Genomic DNA, 23,812 nt, shown 5'->3' with positions numbered 1-23,812 from the left:
TATAATCATTGTTAAAATGCTGTTTATTAAGTAATAGGGTAAATGCAGAGAGTAAAAGATCTGGTAGAGAGAGAAGAGTGAGTTAGACGCTGTATACCGATATATAGTATATATATATATATATATATATATATATATATATATATATATATATATATATATATATATATACTGTATACAGATATTTAGACTATATTCTATATACTTCTATTCTTATGCATATTTGTGTTAAATGTCTATTTAAATGTTTCTATGCTTTGGCAATGTAAAGATACTTTTTTTACAATGTCAATAAAGCTACTTGAATCTGAATCTGATGAGTGAGTTAGACTGGTGCACCTGTGATACAGCTGTTCTGCGTTATAATTAAAGGTTAAGACAGTCTTTTGTCTGTCGTTCTTCAGACATTACAGTAGACATATTTTGGTTTTCAAACTGTATTGTTTCATCAGTTAGTCACGTTAGCACTTGGCTAACGTATCCAGCATTATTGTTTTGTTAAGTGTTTACAGTTTAGCAGCCACTTTAGCTGTGGGCACGATTTGCTAGCAAAAGTGTTAAACAAAATGTTTTTATGTGATTATTTTAAGAACTTATTGAAGCACTATATTATTGTTTTATATAAAGGTGCATGCTAGGGTTGCCAGGCAGTCACAACAAAACTCACCCAATTGCTACTCAAAACTAGCCCAATCATGTTTCGAAGGTGGTCTCCCTTTAAAAATCGTGTTCTGGGGTGTAAAATACACGCTTTCAGTCGGGGTTCCCCTGGTAAATTTGCTTTCCAGTGCCTAAATATGATGTTATTGGGGTCGCTACAACCCGCAACATCAAAAACAACCACGGACTTGGCAACACAAATGGTAGTGCTCGCTAACTTGCTCAAGCGCTCCTCTTTGTGCCAATCACTACAGGCTTGGCCAGCTGACCAATCAGAGCAGAGTAGGCTTATGGAAGGGAGGGGTTTACAGACATTTCACTCAGAACTGAATCGAATGAACCATTTCGAAATCATGGACAAATGACTCTATGTATAAATGTATATTCTGGGGAAATCAGTGTTTTCTGACCTTATATGCATTTAAACCTGTTGTAGGGGACTCCAACACAATATTCGGGCACTTTAAAAAAAAACATATGACCTGCTCTTTAAAGAGTTGGGTATAGAAGACCCTAAGTGAGCCTTAGAATAATTTACCATATCTTGGGCTTCTAAATCATTTGATAAATAAGAAATTCGACAGAGAAAGGGAAAATGAAAGGGAGGGCAAAAAGAAAAGAGTGACAATGATCTCATAAGATGAGACAGGCAGACAGAGGGGAGACAGTATCCGGTGACCTGCTGCATATCACACTACAGCGTCTTTAAAACTTGCCACCCAACAACTGACAGACAAAAAGGAAGCAGAATGCGAAAGAGACCCTCATGGAACCTCTTACCCATGTCTGTGAGATCCCCTCGACCGTCCAGAGTAGTATGAGTAGCCAGAGTAGGCGGACTCTGTATCCATGGCAACGCTGTTTTGCCCCAGCAAATGGCTGAGGGCTTTTTTGATATTGACAGGATGAAGGGCAGGCAGAAGTTTTTAGAGAGTCTTATCGGAAGGAGCTTACTCAGCAGATGGACAATGAGAGTAATCTGTCAGTCCTCAATCCTTGATGTTTGCCTGGGGACTTTACACCAGCAGAGTTCATTCTGAAAAGACAGAGTTTGATTTTTAGTTGTTGGACTAAAAAAGTCAAAAGAGCCTTCCCTCAAGATCAGCAGAATACAGTTGACACTCCTGTTTCCTGTATTCCAGTCAAGAGATCTCTTTTTTTTCACAGATTCCTATCTGTTTCCCTGTTTCTGGTGTCTAAATGTGTGTCTCTCTTCTGTGTGTGTCTCTGCTCACAGTTGAACCACATTAAATACAGGTGTAAAGGGGCTCCAAATCGTTTTGTGATCTGATTTATCAAACCAAACTACATACAGCTACTCAGGCAGTATTTGCAATTGGTATTAACATGTGACCAGTTTCCAGATGCTGTCTACATATGCAGTGTGATCAGATCTCAGTATAGTGTAAACGAGTCCCGAGGACCAGAGATGTAAATGCCATCTAGTCAATGTATCTGCATTCACAGTGACATACAAGATACCACCCACTATGGTTATGGCTTTACCAAAACATGAAATGCTCAGCCCCGCATTTGCAGAAGGTAAAGGGGAGCTATTATGCTAAATTTACATTTACATGGTGTTTGAACAGAAATGTGTATCAGCAATGTGTGTATACACTATAAAGGTAAAAATTCACTCACTTTTTTATAAGATTTATTTTTGGCTTTTTTGGGTTTTTTTTTTGATAGGATAGTTTAGAGTTGACAGGAAGCAAAGTGGGAGAGAGGGGGGGGCGGGATCGGAATGCCCGTAGTGCTGCAGTGCTGTATTTTGACACACTGCCCACAAGGCTGTCGGCAATAATTTAGTGTTTTTTTTGAAATCCATCAGTGTTATTGTATAGTGTCCAACCCACTCCTTTCTTTACACTCCCTAAAAATCATAAATAGTGCCTCAAAATGAGTCATTTGCATTTTTACAGACTGCCCTATCAGCATATATCCTCCCCTGAGTGAGCTGGGGAGGATCCAGCTACACACCCTGAATAAATAAGCATTGCACTTTATGTTTTGTCAATGTTTTAAAATCACCTACCTAAATTTGTTTTAGCACGTTTCACAGCTAATGCAGCTAAACAAACCATTGTCTCTTATTGTATTCGCATAAATTAGAACTGTCATAATTATAAAAATATAATTCATAACCGCAATTTATTAAGCACAGTACAGTTTGATGATTGTCTTTTTTCAAATGGTGTATGTTCTCCAAAAATATTAGAGACTTGTACCCCCCCTCCCCCAAGATCTCACATCTCGTTATATTGCAGTATTTGTGTGTGTGTGTCTGTATGTGTGTGCGTGTTTTTGTGACATATCAGGACACAACTTTGTATAATGACATGGGTATGACACAGGTATTACAAGGAGAGGGTGACTTATGAGGACATAACCCATGTCCCCATTTTTCAAAACGCTTATAAACCATACAGAATGAGTTTGTTTTTGTTTTTTTGAGAAAGTAAAAATGCACAAAGTTTCCTGTAAGGGGTAGGGTTAGGTGTAGGGTTGGTGTAGGGCAATAGAATATAAAGTTTGTACAGTATAAAAACCATAACGCCTATGGGATGTCCCCACTTTTCACAAAAAAAACACAAAACAATCCAAAGCATGAGCTGCAAAGGCATGGCCCTCTTCTGAAAAAGGGGGCTGAGAGCAGCAGCTTATTTGGATTTAAAGGGACATAAAAAAACTGCATACATTCTGGGGACACCAGAGATTTATATTACATCTTGTATAAAGGGGCATAATAGGCCCCCTTTAATAATCAATATAGCTTTCTGCATGGCATAATATTTATATTGTTTGCATCCTGGACAACAACAGTCTGCCTACTCAATCAACTACTTTAGACTAGCCTATTACAGAGGTTTTAAATAGACATAGATACATCAGCAGCAAATATATCAGTTACGGAAAAGTTATCAAAACTTATTAGCAATAGTGGCATTAAAAGCCTGAAAAATTGCTAAGAAAGATACAGTGTTTATAATATTATTTTGCTGTTGTTTGTTAGAAAAAAAAATTCTAAAATTTTTCAAAGAAGATCTCTGAGGTGAAACTGAGAAGGATAAGAACTCCAATCATTGAGCACATTTACGTGCATGTTCTTAAGCCGATTATGCTTATTAAAATGAAAATGCATGTGGTCATGTAAACACGGTAACCTGTTTTCTTTTATCGGAGTAAGCTCATAAACGGCGTAAGCATAAACCGGTCAACACAGGTAGTTTTTTGCCTCTTACACCGATTTTGCACGTCATGTTAACGCAATAACCCGCTTTCTGTCGGCTTATTGAAGTGGGCATGTGTGATAGCTACGTGACAAGAACGCATCGTTAGTGCAGATTTAAGCGCATCTAGACATAGAAAAAGTTTTGCAGTACAGAAAGAAGGAAATATATCACAAAAGCAGACTCTTTCATGGCTCAGAAAATGATAAAAGTGTTCTCATCTCATGCAGCAGAAGTGGTTCAGTTAAAACGCTGCTATATAACTGCATGAGAGGATATGAGCTGTAAATTTCATGCTGACATGTTGCAAGCTTTAACATCACAACTGACAAACATATGGAATAATCAGACTCAGCTTATACTTTGACGTCACTAAAGGGAAATAACCTGATTTACTGAGGTTACTGATGTGCATGTAAACGAGGAAACCTGGTTATTTTAATAGGCTGATATTTGTGAGTTATCAGCTTACTGGTGTGCATGTAAACGTGCTCATTGTGAAACTCTTCTTCAGACAGACATGTTTTTTTTTTTTCAATACAATCTCTAAAGCTGGGTGGATGAAAAACTAAAGTGCACAATGACATGTTTTGGACTGAAAGTAACAAGCTGAGCCTTGTCTAAACACATAGGTGTGTGAGTGAATTTGTGGGTTTGTTGGGTGTAGCTACATGAACTAAAAGAGAAGTGTTTGCTCCCTTGCAGTACTAAGAACCAGCATCTGGTGGTTTTATGTTATTTGCATGAAGTAGAGCTTTGTTTAACTACGTTGAATTGCCAATGATGGCTGTTGCTCCTATTGAAGGAAATCAGTAACTTTTAATTACAATTAATGTTATGAGGTCACTTAGTTTGTTGCTGTCTGGGTAAATGCCATCCCCTCACTCATCGTCTTGTAGCTCAAACAGTATCATGGCACAAGCAATGCCAAGGTCATGAGTTTGATTCCAAGAAAGAAAAAAAAAAAGCAAGAATAGGAAAAATGTGTACCTTGAATGCAATGTACATCACTTTGGATAAAAGCGTCTGCCAAATGCATAAATGTAAATTGTCAGAGAACCCTGCAGCATGCAAACATGCTCTTTGAGAAGTTATCAGCATATCAATTTATTATAAGTTGTTATATTTTTCTTTTCTTACCACATTAAATTTTAACATATTTTGTGCTTGTTAGGCAAGACAATATAAGGCAGACTCCTCTGAGAATATAACTGTTTTCATCAGGAGCAGAACACTGGGAAATGGTGCACATCCCAGATGCTTTTGTTGGGAAAATTTTACAATCCTTTCTTTGAAGCAGTGTTGCACTTGCAGGAAGCCTTAAAATCATGGATTCTGGTCAAAGAACTAATGGTACAGTAATCGTAACCTGCCTGGTTATGCTGGCATTGAGACTGGGGGATGGTTTGAATTGGAAGCAAAAATTAGATCTGGGCTTTAAAATGAACATTTACCCCAAATCCCCAAAACACTTGCTAATGCCATAAACAGAACTTCAGATCTACAGCTGACAGAATTAACTGAGCTTTTTCTCTGTATCTGATATAATCCATACCATGTGCTTACATGAGCTCCTCCCATGCTTTACTACTCATACATTACAGTACATCTGTCACTGTTGTCACATTCCCTCAGTAGACCATCTCACAATGGCAGCATTTTACGTGGTTGTTTGTACTGTGTATAAACATATGGTGGTAAACATACTCCAACTAATAAAAGGCTTGTGGGAAGACATTATTTACATTTGAAGAGCAAATTAATTGTCATTCAGACTCAATTTTTGTTGAGCCGTGTTGCAGTGTAAATGCAATATAATGGCATTTGTGGATTGAAGAAATGTTTTGTGAATTATTATTTACGGTCACGTAGAAAGACAAAATTATTAGTTTGATTTGTTCACTTATGTGGATTAATTTATAAAATGACACAGTGAAAGACGCTTTCTACTACCTACTCAAAGAGGAATTTGCTCGCATCCCTTGTCACGATGTCCTCCTACTGATTGGTGACTATAATAACACCCATCTCAATGGCAATCGCACCTAAATGACAATGCCAATCTACTATGTTTGTTCTGCACTGTGAATAGTGTGCGTGTTGGAAATACGTATCGATAAACGCTGACTGTCATCCTTTCTTGATGTTAGAAGCTGAAGCGGTGCTGATGTGGGATCAGATCATCATTTGCTTGTTGCTAAATGCTGGCTCTGACTCTTGCTAAGTTCAAGGATCGCCCACCGCTTAAAAAATCAAACAAACTCAAACTTCTGAACTAAATCAAAATATTGACAGGAACGGAAGATCACGAGACAATGATTGTGGAAGTGTGGTTGCGGTGAGTACTAATCAGAGATAAAGATGGTCATTCACTGCTGACGGCCAAAGCATAAAAGAGACGTTGGGTGGAACAATTTGAAAAAGTCCTGAACCAGCCTACAACGGTGTCAGAGTTTGCCAATGAATTATTCTTGCCCGTGGTTGATCTACCTGTGGAAGACTGATCTCAATGGGGAGATGGAAGCAGCAGTTATGGCCCTCCAAAGTGGCATGTACACGGCATTGATAAAATATCAGCAGAAATGCTCAAGTACCAAGGCCAAGCCCTTACTAACAAGATGACTGCCTTGATGAACCGATAATAAGTCAAATAAGTTAAAATCACACCAGACTGATTAGCTGACTAGCACATTCCCACTACAAAGTTTCACACAAAATCATGATGCTTAAGTTGAGCTACTGTATGCTAGTCAGATTTACACACTTATGTTTTCTCTGTATGCACTCCATTTATGTCCCTCTCTTGATTTCATCACTTTAAGGGATTATACAAATTCTGTTCCATTCATTAACATCAAGTTGGCCCAGAGAGATTAAAAAGTGCCTTCTATCATGAATAATTCAATGGCAAAATTTTAACTCAGAGACTCTGACTCAATCGTGTTGTGATTTTATGGGCATGGTTAAGGGATGTAGTAATGAGAGAGCAATCTTTGCCTGGCATCACAGATTTAGCACAGCTTTCTCTCTCATTGCAGCTATTATAATTACAGAAACCATAGTCTCCTACCAGTGAGCACTTGCGAGAGCTTTAAGAATAAGAAACAAGGCTGAGGACAGTGAAAACAATCTAAAAACTAGAGTTTTGTCATGACAACTATCGGAGAGATTGGCATGGTAATGGACATGGCAGTGTTAAAAGGGATCATATGAAGCGACTTCAAGTTTTCCTTTCTCTTTGGAATGTTACAAGCTGTTCATGAATAGATAAAACCCTTAAAGTTGCAAAGACTAAAGTCTCAAACCCACAGAGATATTCTTTATAAAATTTATAAAACTCACAAAAACACCCAAAAAATGGCTCGTTTAAACATGCCCCCACATGTCTATGTCACGATGTGGACGTTTTGCCTAACGCCACCCAAATGTTCAGGCAAAGAAAGAAGGCATAACTTTTATTCAGCTGCCATGTTGTGGAGATGCTGTGTGTTTTCTTGTGAAAGCGAAACTACTTTGTTTGGACTTCCAAAAGAGGATACAACTAGAAATCAGTGGTTAAGTTGTATTTACAACACTGTTCCAGAACAGATCAACCCACATACGCAGATGTGTGCAGTGCATTTTATGGAGGACTGTTTCCTGATCCTGGGAGTAGACTGCAGTGGACATCACAGGATATTCCGCCATGATTCCAGATCGAAACTAACATATATGTTCCATTCAAAGTGCATTGAAGTGTGCGAGACGTGAATTTAAATTGTATTTATTTACAGAGGTCTATGATGTCACACATGTCCGTGTGTGAAGACGTTGCGCAGCGCAAATCCATGAATGAATGTTCCAAAGTTAGATAAAAATGCACTGCGCTCCCTTCTAACAAGCTGATTATCTGAATCAGGTGTGTTAACAAAGAGAGCTGGGGGGGGCGCAAGGACTGGAATCGAGAACCGCTGATATTGTCATTGTAATCCGCAATTATGTCCCCACTGGATGCAACAAATGCCTCATTTATAATGGGTTTTAATATTTTTGTCTCGGCGCTCCGGGACACACGGCATCACAGTATAGTAAGGGGCGTAACATTTTCGTCACATGCTTGAGGTATTCGGCCAATCACAATGCACTGGATAGCTGGCCAATCAGTGTACACCTTGCTTTTCAGAACGATTAGCTTTGTAAAAATCAACGCGTTTCAAAAAAGCGGGGCATAGAGGAGAAACAATAATGTACAGTATGTGGAAAATAATGTGTTTTTTGAAACTTAAACCCATTTCATTACACCAAGTACACAAAATAATGTTCTTTTTAGCAACATCATATGACCCCTTTAAAAAAATCAGGAACAAAATGTATTATGATCAGTGTTGGGCAGTAACGCATTACTTAGTAACGCGTTACTGTAATATGATTACTAATTTAGTAACGGAGTAATCTAACGAGTTATAATTTTCAGAATAGTAATTAGAGTATAGTTAAAAGCCGAGGTCTCTATGCGTTACTGACACGTTACATTGCTGACAGAATGCAGTGTTTTATAAACTAGAGATTGTAAAAAGGTTGTAGCACACACACTGCTGAGTCAAGTGCCAGTGGATTAGAGACCTATTCCCGTGAGACCCGACAGCACAGGACAAGACTTGATAGTGCAGAGACTCGAGTGTGTGTGCGGGATCACGGGGAAATAAAATGAATCACAGGACTCCCGCAAAATAGAAATATCTAAAGATAAAATATATAAAACAAATAAATAGTTATTCATCTATTGCACAAAAGCAACATGAACTAATATAAAATATAAACGATTAACAAATGCAAGCGTATGCAGAGTTTCTGTTTAGGCTATAACACGTGTTTGCAGCGTTGAGTAATGCAGTGCTGACTTTTTCATGCTCACGAATCCTCTCATTATAACACATGAATTGTAGACATTATGAAAGATTCATTATGCATATATTTATTGTGTTATAACAGATATTTGAGAGATTGCGATGAACTGAGATGTCTTTTAGAGATTATAAATGCAGTGCTCTTTGCTGGCATTCTGCCATCCAAACCATGCACGCAGCAGCCACTTGTTTTTAGTTAAAAATAACAGTGTTCTGTGAATGTTGATGCTTTAATAACAAATATTTATCGGGAGCGTGTATGCTGGGATTTCATAAATTTCATTGAGAAAAATGTAATGTAACTAGTAATGTAACTAATTACTAATTTGAAATAAAATAATCAGAACAGTAACGTGATTACTTTTAAAAGAAGTAATCAGTAATCAGTAATTTGATTAGAGTTTCAGAGTAACTTGCCCAACACTGATTATGATATCCTATAATCACTAGTTTCACATTAAAGTAAACACCAGATCACACCCTTAATGTTAGAGACTGCTATTTATTCACCCTTACAGACCTTTTGAGTGCCAACGCAGCCACTCAAGTAGTTAGCTCTGGGATTTCAAAAATATGAAACACATGAGAGAAACAGAGAGGTAAATGAACAAGGGAAAACAAACAAACCTGCCCACATTATTTGAAAAGCTAAAAATAATCAGAGCCACAATCATTAGCAATACCTGGGGAATTGCAATAATGGGGAAGTCGTGGCCTAGTGGTTAGAGAGTTTGACTCCTAACCCTAAGGTTGTGGGTTCGAGTCTCGGCCCAGCAATACCACGACTGAGGTCCCCTTGAGCAAGGCACCGAACCCCAAACTGCTCCCCAGGAGCATAAATGGCTGCCCACTGCTCCGGGTGTGTGTTCACGGTGTGTGTGTGCACTTTGGATGGGTAAAATGCAGAGCACGAATTCTGAGTATGGGTCACCATACTTGGCTGTATGTCATGTCACTTCACCTCTTGAACTGCATATAAATCAGTGAAATTCGCCCAGAAAAACAACCAACCATCGTCAAATTCAGAGCAGAACTTCAACAATAGGATGACAAACAAAAAACACATGCTATAACTGACCTTTTCACAATTAGTTGAGGTATCCATAATCTTGATTGTTCATTCATTCATCTGAGCTCTAAAAGAATACCATAGGCTAGGCTTTAAAATTATTCTCTGTGGCTATCTATTAACAATAACAGAAAAGCTTTTTTATTAACAGATCTATAAGGTATGGTCTGCAGGAAGAGACATTCAGTGATCAGGGGTCAAATCCTGTTTGTATGCCAGCATCATGGTGCTGGATTGGCGGATATGAGAAATCAAGACCACAGAAAGAGTGAGAATAAAGCAGAGAGAGAAGAACAGAGACAACACCCAAAAGAGCACTAGCTCCCTACCAAACATTACTTACAACATATCTGAATACAAAAATTTATATGAGACACAAAAAATATATATATCTTGTATGAATACTGCAATAAAACTGTTTTGCAACAAATTTTGAAAGTAAAACTTAATAATCTTACTCATCATTTTACAGAGCAGGATACTAGGACTGCAGCATTTATCACACAGAATTACAGTACATGGTGACCAGCAGTGAGCTATATGACCAAAATCTTATTTCCTAAAAATTTCTTATAGCTATTTTTGTTATTTCATTTTATCTTTGTTATTAAAAACAAAGATGCAAACAACGAACATTAGGATAAATACAATTTGATTGATTTATATTAAGGACAAAGACAGCAGCAAGTACTAGATTGCTGTCATTTTTAAGTCACTTTAAATAACTTAAAGCAAACAACACCAGAAGCCTCACAAATTTAAGTTAAAAATAATCAAAAATGCATACATCCCTACTACATAGCAGGTGAAAAACAGTACGTGAAAAAAATAGTATATCAAAATTATTCATAATTAAGCATTCAAAATAAAAATAAAAAAAAGAGGCAAAATGTTCCCTGATGACCAAAATTCTGAAGTGTGCAACTGTCGGACACTTTACTATCCCAAAAGGCCAAGGGAGAAGATTTGTAAATGGCAGTGAAGAGACACGGTCACATGAAAATGACAATAGCAACATTCTTACTGTGTGCTTCCCTCTCAGTTGAAACTTTAAATAAAAGTTGCTTTAACAAAAAAACATCAGACATGTCACCCCCATTCCCACTTTGCTCTTCTGCAAACTACTGTGAATACCAGAGATTTTCTAGTAATGTATTTATGCCTCAAGAATCAAACCCATGACCATAGCATTGCTAGTGCTATGCTGTACTGTTTGAGCTACAGGAAGGCTGAATTTTGGCAATACTGATAATTATGGTGGAGACAGAATCGTTGAATCATTGTAAGACTTTAAAATGGAGAAAAAAAAACTATAAAATGGGAAATAGGCTGTTCACTTAGTATGCTAATGCTTTGTTTTCTCCTGTAATAAAAATTTAAAAATAAAAAAATAATTTTGTGCATTTAAAAAGGAGAGATGCACTGCAGTGGAGTGAGAAAAACACAAGGTCTGGTAGACGTTTTTTTTAAATGTTGAACTTAGAAAAAACAGCTGAAAATCAATGAAGTGAAATTCAGCATTATGTGTCAACGGTCCCTTACACCGTTATACTGTAACACACTCTAGCACTGGCCACAGAGGAAAAGAAAAACCCTATTGACATCTCTCAGCATTGATATTTTTAAATAACCGCTAGTTAAAAAAAAAAAAAAACTCTATTGTTATTAATTTAAATATTAAAACCATCAAGTCATATATATATATATATATATATATATATATATATATATATATATATATATATATATTATTATTATTTATTTATTTATTTATTTATTTTTATTTTTTTGGATTGAGGCTGAATCACACTGCACTGAATGTGACATTAACCACAACTTACATTCAACAACTACGAGAGAGAGGCCTACCGTTTAAAGAGCCATTTCATTGCTGTCTTTCAAAAAAGGGTGTAGCAATTATTAAATGGCTTTGAAATTGTAGCTGCATGACAGGTATGTAGCAGACACTTTCACGGTCCTGTGTAATCCTGTGTAAACTGTACAGATAATAATCATGAAATTTCCAGCCATCAGAGGTTCAAGCACAGATATAATCTATATAACTGACAGTGTTGAATAATTCATAGGATGTTGGGAATCTCCAAGTTGCTAAATGGTTTTCTGTTTGGTGGCAGGTTGTGCATGTTTTATAACAAAAAAGACACATCATTACACCACATATTTCTGTATGGCAAGCTACAAAGAACTGAGCTTCAGTAAAAATGACTGCTGGAATGTTTTGGATAGTCAGAGCAAACAAAGATGACAGATTATTCTGCAGATAAACAATACAAGCGTCAAGTCCATTGTGTTCAGTGAAGCCTAAAAGACATATTTAAAAAAATATATTAGTTTGCTCAAATTTTAAATTACTTTATATGGATTCTTATCATTAGAAATTGTTATGATGTTGTTTACATTGAGGATTTACAACTTTAATTTGACCACAGTTTCCACGAAACTTGCAGCTCAGTTTCAACATTGGCTTTTTACTTTAGTATTGTTTACACTGGTCAAGTGAAGTCTTTGTTTTTTAATGACGAAAAACCCATAACTGTTTGACTGCCAACTCCCAATTGTACCTGTAGCCTCCCGCAACTCAAATAAATGGCGGACACTGTAGGAAAAACCCAGGTCTGTTCAAGGCCTGAAGCGTCTTGCCTTACTCCATTAACCGTAAATTACATTAGTTAGCCTATACCTCACGACTAACCGACCCCGACAGGGGAAGGACCGCTGTAAAACAATAAAACTTTTCCCGAACAGGAGAGAATTAAGTTTGGAAGAGAAGAAGCGATATTCAGCTTGTCACGTAAGAAGCGTGTCAGCGACACCTATGCTATTTATTACATTAATATTGTTATTATTGTAACAACGCAGTTTTTCCCATTGTGCCCCTGTATCTAGCCCGACATGTGTTTCCGTAACAACATTGGTCCTAAAACACCGAGTATGCTTCTCCAAAGCTGTTTCAGACACTTTCCAAGGCGTTTTCTACTGTTACTGTGGGAACTCGCTGCAAATAAAGTGTCATTTTCAGTCCAGTAAAAATCACTGTACCTACATGTATCGACATCTAGTCGTGTTCTGCTGTCTAGCTAGTGGCCAACAGAATGAGACAATTGTAAAAATGAATTCCGTGTATACCCACAGGGTAAGAATAAATAAATAAAACAGTAGCCTACGGACAATATTTGATAGTCAGTTGAAGAGAATATACTGAAACAATGCAAGGTTGAGAATTCAGAAGTGTCACAGCAGTTCTATAGCAAGCTAAGCTCACAGCGGCAGAATGCTTTATCGCAGTTCGTCGATATAACAAACTCACCTTTACCGAATCGTTGAATTCTTATGGAAAGCACGGAACAGTTTATTTTATATATAATCCCTGGGTATGTCCAAGACTTAAAGTGACCGAATTTCCTGTGGTAGAATCAGCTCGGTACATTGGGATTTGCTGAGGGGCAGTGCTTCCTTTAGAAGTGACTCGAAAGCGCAGCACGCCGAGCAGTGGCCGACTATATTAATAACGCCTACTGTAGGTAGGCTAGGAATTCTTAGAATAGAATAGAATAGAATAGAATAGAATAGAATAGAATAGAATAGAATTCATTATGTAATGAACAAAAACAATGTACTACACAATATACAATAGCCTATACAAGAGCACACTATTCTATTGCCGTGTTCAAATAAACGTTTGTAAAAGTAAGGCTATAGATGTAAAATAAATTAAAGGTAGGGAGTAGACGAAAATAATTAAAGATAAATAAATAAATAAATAAAGCTGTTTTGTAATATATCGATAAGACAGCATTGATTAAAACTATTGGATGGGAACTTGAACTGAATTAAGCTGGATGATGGCACTATTGTTTTTTGTAGAGCTGCTTTATAGCTGAATCACATCTCGCAACATCAACACTGAACTGCATTAAATCAACACTGAATTCTGACTCGATTTCTTGATTTCAACAACATTGCTGTTCATTGTAGAACTGACTTTAGCTGATAGATTCACACTGCTATTGTTCTGAACTAACCTTAATTATGAATGACACTATTGTCTTTTAGAGCTGTTTAACAGCAGAACTGTCTCCGTAGTATAGAAGAGCTTTCATATTTGCTTCTGCTATTTCCTGTTTATTTCTTTGAAGCTGCTTTGACACAGTCAGTATGGCACAAAGCACTATAACGGTGACGACTTAATTTCACTGTGAGCATAAATCAATAAATGATGACAAATACAACAAATAATGGCTTTAATGATAGCACTTAAAGCTTGTGGTCACATTTCTATCATAATGTTAGTCAGCTAACGCTAGCATTCAGATGTTTTTTGCCCAGTGTCATTTTTATTTTTATAATTATTATTATTATTATTATTATTTTTTTTTTTTACCAATTTCATTCATAACACTAAATATTAAGGATCATGCTGAGTTCAAGACCTCTGACGTAGACCTTTTTCCGACTCCCTAGGGCTACAGAATCATGGCGAGACCAGTTGCATTACAGCTATTACATTATTCATGCCAAGTCTCTGGCAAACTTCTTGAGGCTGCAGACAGATATAAATATAAATGGTAACTGAATTGAAGGAGAGTTACAGCAGTTTCAGCCATTCAGGTTAATTTGCAATTTTGTGATTAAGTTTTATGTAGTTTATCTTTTTTTTCTGAAAACAATGTGCTAACATCAATGTATCTGTTAAGCATATAAGAATTATTGGCAATACACACGTATCACATATACAGGTGCATCTCAATAAGTAAGAATTTTCTAGAAAAGTTCATTTCTGTAATTCAACTCAAATTGTGAAACTCGTGTATTAAATAAATTCAGTACACACAGACTGAAGTAGTTTAAGTCTATGGTTCTTTTAATTGTGATGATTTTGGCTCAGAATTAACAAAAACCCACCAATTAATTATTTCAGCAAATTAGAATATGGTGACATGCCAATCTGCTAATCAACTCAAAACACCTGCAAAGGTTTGCTGAGAGACGTCTTTCACTTCCATAAGCAAAGATCTCTATCTTGTGGACAAATGCATGTAGTGCACGTCTATTTTCAGAGCATTGCGTTTGAATATGCAACAACTGAAAGTGACCGACAGAGGGCGATGCAATTTCAGAAAGATCAATGTCTTAATAATTTGTTCTTAGATCCTTGAATTGACAAATATGGCAATATAGTGTAAGAACAACATTTGAATAACCTTTGAATGTAAACAACACCTTTTTGGTTTTCTGAAAGGATGTGCAGGGAGTCTAAAACATATGTGCTTTAAGAAGTCATTGTGCAGATGGTTGCAATTCAGCAGGCCTGTTTGGGCCCCTAAGATGATTCAGTTTGGAATCTGAGGGATGGATGGCCTGTGTTTACATGTTTTATACTGTTTAGCGAAAATGTATTAGAGGACTTAAAATGTCTTCATTCAATATTATGCTCTTGTTGAAAAATAAAATAAAATAAAAATAAAAAACTACAAACTGTACTAACAGACATACACAGTAAGCATAATTTTAAAATTGTCACTTAATTTAGTGATATACTGTAGCAATAAAGGTGCTTAAATATATGAAGTTGACTGCTGTGCAAATGTGTAAATGCATGTGTGCTGTGTGTACAGATGGCCTGAGCATGAGTTTGAATAAGACAGAGCCTATCCGATACTGACGTATTGTAAGCGTGTCGCTCTCAATATGCGAGGTAATGAGAACAGACTGACTTCTTTTTTCTGTATCCCCTTTCTTCTTTTCTCTCCCACTCTCTCTACTCTTGTGTATTTCCATCTGTTTGGAGACAAAGGGCCATGAGCCAGCTCCAGCCTGGGTCCCTGCTGGTGAAGTGGGCAAGCATAATGTGGCCCATCCCAGGGGCCACATTTCAACACATGGATCTGCCTTTGTACCTCACTGCTAGTGCAACGCTCACTCTACAACACACACCTTTGATGGATATCAAGGGAATGAGTGAAAGGGGTAGATTGAAGGTGCAAAGGGAGATGGGCTCTAGGCATTGAAGATGAGCACACTTATAATGGAAGGAGAGGAAAGATGCAAACACTCCCTTCTGCCTTTTAAATGCTGTGTAAAGACCTGTGGACATATGGCTGCTTTTTCTTGTGTTTCTCTAGTTGGAAAAACTAGAAGCCTTATTTGGAACAAATGGGAATGTGTTCCTGCCTATATTGTCCCATGTTTGATTCTAGAAAAGTGTACCTGAATGATGATGGTGGGAGAACCCACAGACAGGGCTATAGTGAATAGGATTCTTGGCCGTCTGTACACTTACTGACATATGGTCACTTGTAGGTCTTTGCCATTACATAATCTATGGTGAACGGAGAGGCAATATGGCTTTTTCTCATACACAAACACACATGTGCTGGCTGCATTCACAGTCTGTTACCCACTCAAAACAGGACTACAGCTGACAGCTTTAAATTAGGGTTGTTTTTTTTTTTTGGAGCTGAAGCATGGACAAAAATAAGGTGAATGGATATATACCACCTTATACCATAAATACTCCTCAATAACATAAAAACTATTATCAGTTGGTGATGCATTTGTCCATGTGATGTATTTGGTTTAAATTTAGAGTGTTTGTATTTCATTCATTTTAATTTCAGTCACATTTAAAACACCAGAACCCCACTGAATAATAATAAATGCATTAACAACAATTTTGACAGAAAGTTAATCATTATAGTGTCTGATCTTTCTGGCATTGGAAAGTATGATGATTTTAGTCTTTGCTTCTGAAATCAACATTAGGGTACATAACAAATTAACAGGTTGGCTAATTAACAATGCCAAAGAAGTAAACTTTCAGAGGATAAAACATTTTTAAACATTAAATTCAATAACAAATTATATAAATTTCTGGTAAAGGGAAAATCATACCAAACCAAACTATAGCAATTTTTATAATTCCTGTTTAAACTATTTTTGGACTAAAAATCATACTCACATACCTAATTTGGTGCTTCATGGCTATAAGGTCACTGCGAGTCAAGAAATATGCTGCTCTTTACATGATTTTGATGAAGAAACTGGTGTTTTGTTGGCTATAGGATACAGTATTTATGTTATAATGCACTACAACTTGTACTGTCAAATCCTTTTAGGTACATCATCCTATATTAGACACAAAGTTAATTATTGTCTTGAAAACGCACGTTAAGTCACGGATTACAAGAGAAGCTCTTTCAAATCCTTTCACTGAGCCAGTGTTTGAATTCGAGTGCTGCTGTGTAAGTGTAAAATGTTCTTTTATTGCCAGCAAGTGAAGAGCAATTCATATTAAATAGATATTAAATAAAAATATTTGATAAAAAAGTGGTTCTTCTAAAAACACTTTGGACTTTCAAGGGTAAAAACACTGAGGCAGTTGAGGTTTTGAATAAGTGATAATCACACATGCATAGTGGTATGCTTGAGAAACTATGTAGGCAACTATTAGCTTGCTGATTCTTTTTGATGTGAGAATTCAGTATGTATATATATACATATATATACAGTGGCAAGAAGAAGTGAACTCTTTGATCTTCTTCATAGAAGTCATTATCAGTCTGGCTAAACTAATAACACACAAACAATTGTGCTGATCATGGACAAGGGCAGACTAAACAAAGTTTGCATGTGTTTACTATATATATATATATATATATATATATATATATATATATATATATATATATATATATATATATATATATATATAAATCTCTGTAAGACAGTTTTATATACACAAACGTAAATACTGTAAATACAGGCTATAAATCTCCTCTCTCTCTCTCTCTCTCTCTCTCTCTCTCTGTTTCCCACGGGAGGTGCCAGACGGCCAGTAATTTGGTTGTCTTGGCTCGTCTGGAGTAACACCTGCCCCCTCTCTAGGGAAACAGCCTTTCAGCCAAGAGGGAGAACGAGGAGCAAACACACGGAGAGCAAAATCTCGACAACGCTTACCGTGACTGACCACTCTCCATCATTTTCTCTGCGCTTCTGACTTAATTCACATCTCTTGGTAGACTACGTCAATTAATTGGAATATCCTAAAACAAATTACGTCACAATTACAAAAGTCACCGCTAATAAAGAATAAAATTTACATGACGTAGACTATCACTCAGAAGCGCAAATGTAATTCTCAGGCGACCTATTTAATCTTTAAATAAGACAATGTTATTTTATTATTCGGCATCTGTGATTAAAGAGTCAGTTTCGTTGTTGTTGTTGTTGTTTGTTATTTTATTAAAAGAAAAAAACGAAAAAACGAATCAACATCAAAATATGAAAAACAAAATACGATTAAAAAAAAAGCTGTCACAGAAACTTTACTACAAAATATGTGCATAAAGCAATAAAGGGCATGACCCTGAAAATACAAGATAGATCTTTGGATAGCAGATATGTTTTTCACTAAAAAATTAACTCACTATAACTTTAGTCTATATAACTCATTATATCACATGTTGTAGTGGGGTTATCAACATAAACATCTCAGACATCGGCACGTGAACACTTGAAAATTAAAAATTAACGATGTAATTTTTGGTCATACAATAAATTGACAGTCTATTGTTTCATAAATCATAGGTCTACAATTCAAATGACATTAATAGACCATTGATTAAAATGGCTGTTATTTAAAAAGGTTTTTTTTTTTTTTTTGTAATGAATTTGTTGTTCTAATGCATGACAAACTGATGAGCAAAAACAGCCAACTTATCTAACTGCATCACAAAATATATAGATATATCAAATCAATTAACACTAAAGGTGCAAGTTGATGCTTAATATTTTCATCTCATCATTACTGAATGATAAGGTCTAACACACACGGTAACTTTTCTTTAAGCTACATACAACCAACGTACATTAATCTAAACAACAATCTTTCAACAAATAAAAAAATGACATGAATCATATTAAAATATATTCAACAAGTATATCATAAATAACAAATAAATATTTAAATGCGAGTGTTATGGTCACGATGTCATAATTCGAGTGGCACTTTTACGTCATTTCCTCCAGATTAAACAACTACTAACTAGATCTACTCAGCAGCTATTAGAGGAGGAGAGGGGCTGGTTTATTCTTCACTGTTCTACAGAGTGATGCAACGGGTTTTCTCTGTACTTTGACCTGCTATAAAAAGGCTATACACTGGTCTGTCCATATACACAAATAACAACATAGGTTATTCGATTTGTTTTAAGTCCCTCTCGACCTTATTGCATCATTTATACTGTATATAGCTTAAAGCAGGGACCACAGTCTTTTAAATGGTTCACGACTCTTTGAGCAATCACCATTTTTGGTTGAAGAGGGTATTCTCTTCGCTCTAAGCTATAGTCTATCTCATTAAAATTTATGAATACCTGTCTAAAGTCTAATGAACACTTGGGTGATAGCCATCTTATGTGGTTTCAATCTCTTCCAATTGCACTTCCAATGTAGGAAGCGCAAAGAGTTGCAAACTGCAAAAAATGGGATACCGTGTTGTTTGCTGCAGACAGGTCCCCATGTGTCCTTGGAGTGCGTTACTCATCATGAAAAGGGACCTGTTCTAAACATCTAACACATGATTTAGATATGAAATGTAACAAATAGCTAGTCTCAGAATTTCAATCTTGGACAGTTTTTTGTCAGGGGGCAGTGTAGGCAACAGCTTTCTCAATTCGGCAAAGGCAACGTTGAAGGCTTCGACCCGGATTCTCTCGCGGGTGGCGTGGGCTGAACGGTATTTCGCTGTGGCGCGCCTGCGCCTCCTCTTTTCCTCCCTGCTGAGGGCTTGCGGGGCCAGAGACTTTGTCTTGCCCTCTCCCTCCATGGGCTCGTCCGTGATGCAGCCAACCTTGATATCGTTCAGCATTGTTTCAGCGTCTGACTGGCTCCACGGAAGATCTGAATCAGTTTGTTCCGGACTCAGCATCATTTTCAGTTTCGACTTAGACACAAGTCCTGAAACACAAATATTTCATAATTACAGTTGGGTTATTAAAGAAACCAAACGAATTTTAGTTTTACGCAGTTTTGTAGTGTTTTTAAAGATTCTTTATCTGTCGTTTTTTCCCCATGTGTATGCTACCCAAAATATAAATTTACATACGTACTAATTTTATCTTTTACTTTATAATTTTATTTTTTACTTTAAAGATATTTGCAAGACAATACCAACATCGTCATAACAGCTCTCACACTAAATTGTACATGACATTAGCAAAATATGCAGAGCAAACAGTGGTAGGCTACATTTTTTAAAGCATTTTACACTACTAATATTGGGGGAAATGCATATTTCCATTTTGAGCATCTGAAATTCGATAAATTAAAGAGGGGGAAAATGCGAAAATGTAATTGTTAAAAACAGTTTAAGCATTGCTAAAAACACTGTGTATACAGTGCTAACACACACACACAATCAGTTTAAAATGGACAAATGGAAAATGCGCACCCTTTTTTTGTTGTCCTTCCTATATACAATATTAAGTGCGATATGATAATTCTGGAGTCACGTTCAGCAATTAAAGCCATCCATCTGTCACACTATAACGTTTGGCGTGTGCTGCGTGACAGGACAAAACGGAACCAGAATAATAAATGGTTCAGAAGGTTAACATCTGTTTGTGGGAACTTTGCTTTTAGATCAGCATAATTTCTCTCTCACAATTGATAATGGACAGCCACAATTATTATATACAACATGTATCCTAAATATTTGCAATATCTACATGTCGAATTTATTTAAATAGCCTACATTATTTTAGATTTTTTGTTAGTTTTGAAAAATGCTTGAATATTTGGTAAATAGAATAAAATGTGTAAATCAACAGTTGTACAAAGCATTTGCGCTAACACTTTTCAAAATAATTGTAGCCTAAAACAAATTAAACGTCTAAATATTTAATATACCAACACGAATATTGAAACCTACTGATTAACATCTTTACAAACTATATTACATGTTACATTGCTACCTTTGAAAACATACAAGCAGATTTATTATAAAGCCGTTTACATATTATACTAAAATATGATTCACACGAATAATTCAACAAACCGTGTTAACTTGACAGCTCCAGAAAGAAGATCCTTGTCCTTTACAAACTGTCCAACTCTTTACTTTATCCGCGTGTCTTTCTGTAATTTCTTTCATGGAGCATCTCACCGTGTTAAATGTTTCTTCATTTAGTATCTACTTTGAAATCCCCGAAAACAAATTGAGTAAAATCTGTCTCTGTCAAAATTGTGATGCTGAGCAATTCTGCCTTTCACTGTTATTCGTCTGTAAAAATAATGGATGATGCCTTTTATCTTGAGATACAAATATTTGGAGGTGATGCCTCGTGACCCCAGACTCTAGACAATGGAGATGGCAGTGTCGATAAGATTGTAGAAAAAGTACTGAAATGTTGTCAGTCCTCTTGGGCGAGACTGCGATTATTTGAAATGAACTGGCGATACAAAAACAGCCCTCGACTCGAAAACCGGTAAATCCTGTCTTCTCTTCTATTTCGCTGGAGCTCCGTCGCCTGGTCGGGCTATAACGGATCAGGGTATGAGAGTATAGTTCTTAGTAAAAGCTCTTCAGAATGACAGAGGGTTGGGATATATTTGTGAGGTGGTATTGTCTAACACCGCCCCTTCGCATCATACCTTCCTCTTGCCCCTCTCTACACATCATCTAGGTCCACGAGCAGAGATGTCAGACCGCTGGAAAACACAGACACGCATATATATATATATATATATATATATATATATATATATATATATATATATATATATATATCCTTCATAATCTTAACGCAGATAAAATAGTAAGAAAGACACAGGGAAAACATGTATTTTCAAAACATGACACTTAAAAACAGTCATTATTTTGTAAATTGTGGAATATAAGGGACGACTCAAATTCACATTAAACATTTTTTTTAAATGTATGAATTTGATTAACGTTAAAAGTTACATTTAAATCTTCAAACCAACATGAACTAAACCAAGACAGTCCAAAAAAAAAAAAAATGTGCACAAGAGGTTATCTTTGGACCTGAACTTTTCTTTCAAATTTCAGAATGGCCAATGGAGAGTCCACAGAAGCCATTAGACTGTTGGAATTGAAGCAAAATGTCAATCATAGAGAGAGGTGGGGACAAAGTAAGCAGAAGGAACTGGGGACCAGTTGGTGGGTCCAGATGATGCTGAGGAGACCCTGGTGGATTTGTGGCTATGGGGGAATCAAACAGGCAAGTTCAGATGGTATGTATGATTTGCACAATTCCCAAATGTACAATGAACAATTCCCCCAACAGCCAACTTTTGCTAAAACCCCATCTTGTCAAAGTAAACTGCAATTTTCCTAAAGCTTTTCAGCATCAATATTTTCCTCGCAATAGTGAAATAATGTGCACAAAATTCCCAGATCACAAAGAAGGATCAAAGAAGAATGTGTGTTTGTTGATCAGGCATCTGTGTGTTGTGGTGACCGACCATGCCTAACAAGCTGATTAAAACGATGAAGGAGGCTCCACTGACTTGCTGTGGCCCTGAGCCACAGAAGGGAGGGTGGGGAGACAAGGGCTAGTTGCAACTTGCTTCATATTGCCATGATGTATGGAGACAAAGAGCTGGTCCTGGCAATGGAAGAATGGCATGGGGGGTGGGTGGTGGACTTTGATAGACAAGTGGCCTTAAGCCTTGTGTCCAAGTTGATACGACTTTCGTGTCTGTGTCTTTGTGCATGTGTGTATCAGAGGCATGTCATATGACAACGGAATGGCTATACTGACAGGAAGCACACAAGGAGTCAGTCTAATTGCAGTGGGTCAGAGGGGCAGACAGAGACCTCTTGTCCTGGAACTACAACTCACAGAGATTTGTGTCAGACAAGAGCAATTACAGAACACAAACAGTTTAAGAACAGCTGAATTACTCTCAGTCAGCACTAGAGTCACCACTGGTGCACTGACCTATGATATGAGATAGTAAGTTCACTTGTAGTCCCTATGGTACCCCTTTTCATCTTCACCAATGTATGTTTTCTTTTGGAAATATTTTCCCACATGAAATTGTAATATATGACATATATTGCCCTATATCAAGAGTGAAATTGACATATATGTTACCAATGAGGTGATATATCATGTTCATGTACTGGGAAGATGAAGATATAAGTTTATAATATATATCTAGAGTTAATTTAAATCTCACATAAACTAAACCAAGACAGTCCAAACAACTGTGCACAAAAAGTCATCTGAGGACTTTTCTTTGAAATTACAGAATGGCCAATGGAGAGCCATTAACTTTGAAAAGCAGTTAGATTTAAAACATCATACATAATGTTTTTTATCAAATGGATGATGATGGAGTGCTATAAAGAGACAGATTTACAGAGTACAGAAATCAAGCTACAAGGCAAATAATATTTAACAGTGTCAATCTTTTATATTGTATTATACCAACCTGTATTGCTGGGTTTTTTGGGATGGATATACATGTATATGACATGTGTCCAAAAATGTATTACACATACATAAACATACATGATTGTATGGGCTAGATATATATGTTGATATATTAAATTGTTTCTATTAGGCTTTATATATATTTTTACTTTTATGATAACATATGAAAATGTACTTTACGTTTGCATATACAGTAGGTTTACATTAAAGACATACTGTTCACCAAAAATGGTGCCATCATTTACTCACCCTCAAGTTCTTTATTTCTTTTGCTGAACACAAATAAAGATAAATTGAAGAATGTGGATAACCAAACAGTTGCTGGTAGCCACTGACATCCATTATCTGAAGAAAAAAATAAATAAAAATGTTAGAATATCTTCCTTTATGTTCAGAAGAAGAATGAAACTCATGCAGGTTTAGAACTACTTGAGGGTGAGTAAATTATAACAGAATTTTCATTTTTGGATGAACTATACC

At 36.4% G+C, this 23,812-nt stretch overlaps 2 protein-coding genes across 2 annotated transcripts in view; both read right to left on the bottom strand.

The window, feature by feature from the left end:
* Nucleotides 1-13,343, bottom strand: part of LOC109107711 (vang-like protein 1) — a 114,768-nt gene extending 101,425 nt beyond the window's left edge. The window contains exons 1-2 of the mRNA XM_042716322.1: nucleotides 13,177-13,343; nucleotides 1,441-1,696 (exon numbers count right to left, since the gene is read on the bottom strand). Coding sequence (XP_042572256.1) covers nucleotides 1,441-1,511 — 71 coding nt within the window. The 5' untranslated portion in view covers nucleotides 1,512-1,696; nucleotides 13,177-13,343. The remainder of the gene's footprint in view (nucleotides 1-1,440; nucleotides 1,697-13,176) is intronic.
* Nucleotides 13,344-18,440: 5,097 nt separating this feature from the next.
* On the bottom strand, nucleotides 18,441-21,472 carry LOC109088050 (helix-loop-helix protein 2-like). Its single transcript, XM_019102223.2, has 2 exons — nucleotides 20,926-21,472; nucleotides 18,441-19,826 (listed from the first exon to the last, which is right to left on the bottom strand). Exon 2 carries the CDS (start codon nucleotides 19,798-19,800, stop codon nucleotides 19,432-19,434), a length of 369 nt encoding a protein of 122 aa, XP_018957768.1. The 5' UTR covers nucleotides 19,801-19,826; nucleotides 20,926-21,472; the 3' UTR covers nucleotides 18,441-19,431.
* Between the last annotated feature and the right edge of the window lie 2,340 nt (nucleotides 21,473-23,812).

The sequence above is a fragment of the Cyprinus carpio genome, chromosome B1, assembly GCF_018340385.1.
Source record: "Cyprinus carpio isolate SPL01 chromosome B1, ASM1834038v1, whole genome shotgun sequence".
Lineage (NCBI taxonomy): Eukaryota > Metazoa > Chordata > Actinopteri > Cypriniformes > Cyprinidae > Cyprinus > Cyprinus carpio.
Note: the sequence above shows the minus strand (reverse complement) of the source record. Positions and strands in the feature narration are given on the sequence as shown.

Excerpts from the sequence above, each read along its gene's own strand:
- LOC109088050 (XM_019102223.2), bottom strand. The coding sequence starts at position 19,800 with ATGATGCTGAGTCCGGAACAAACTGATTCAGATCTTCCGTGGAGCCAG.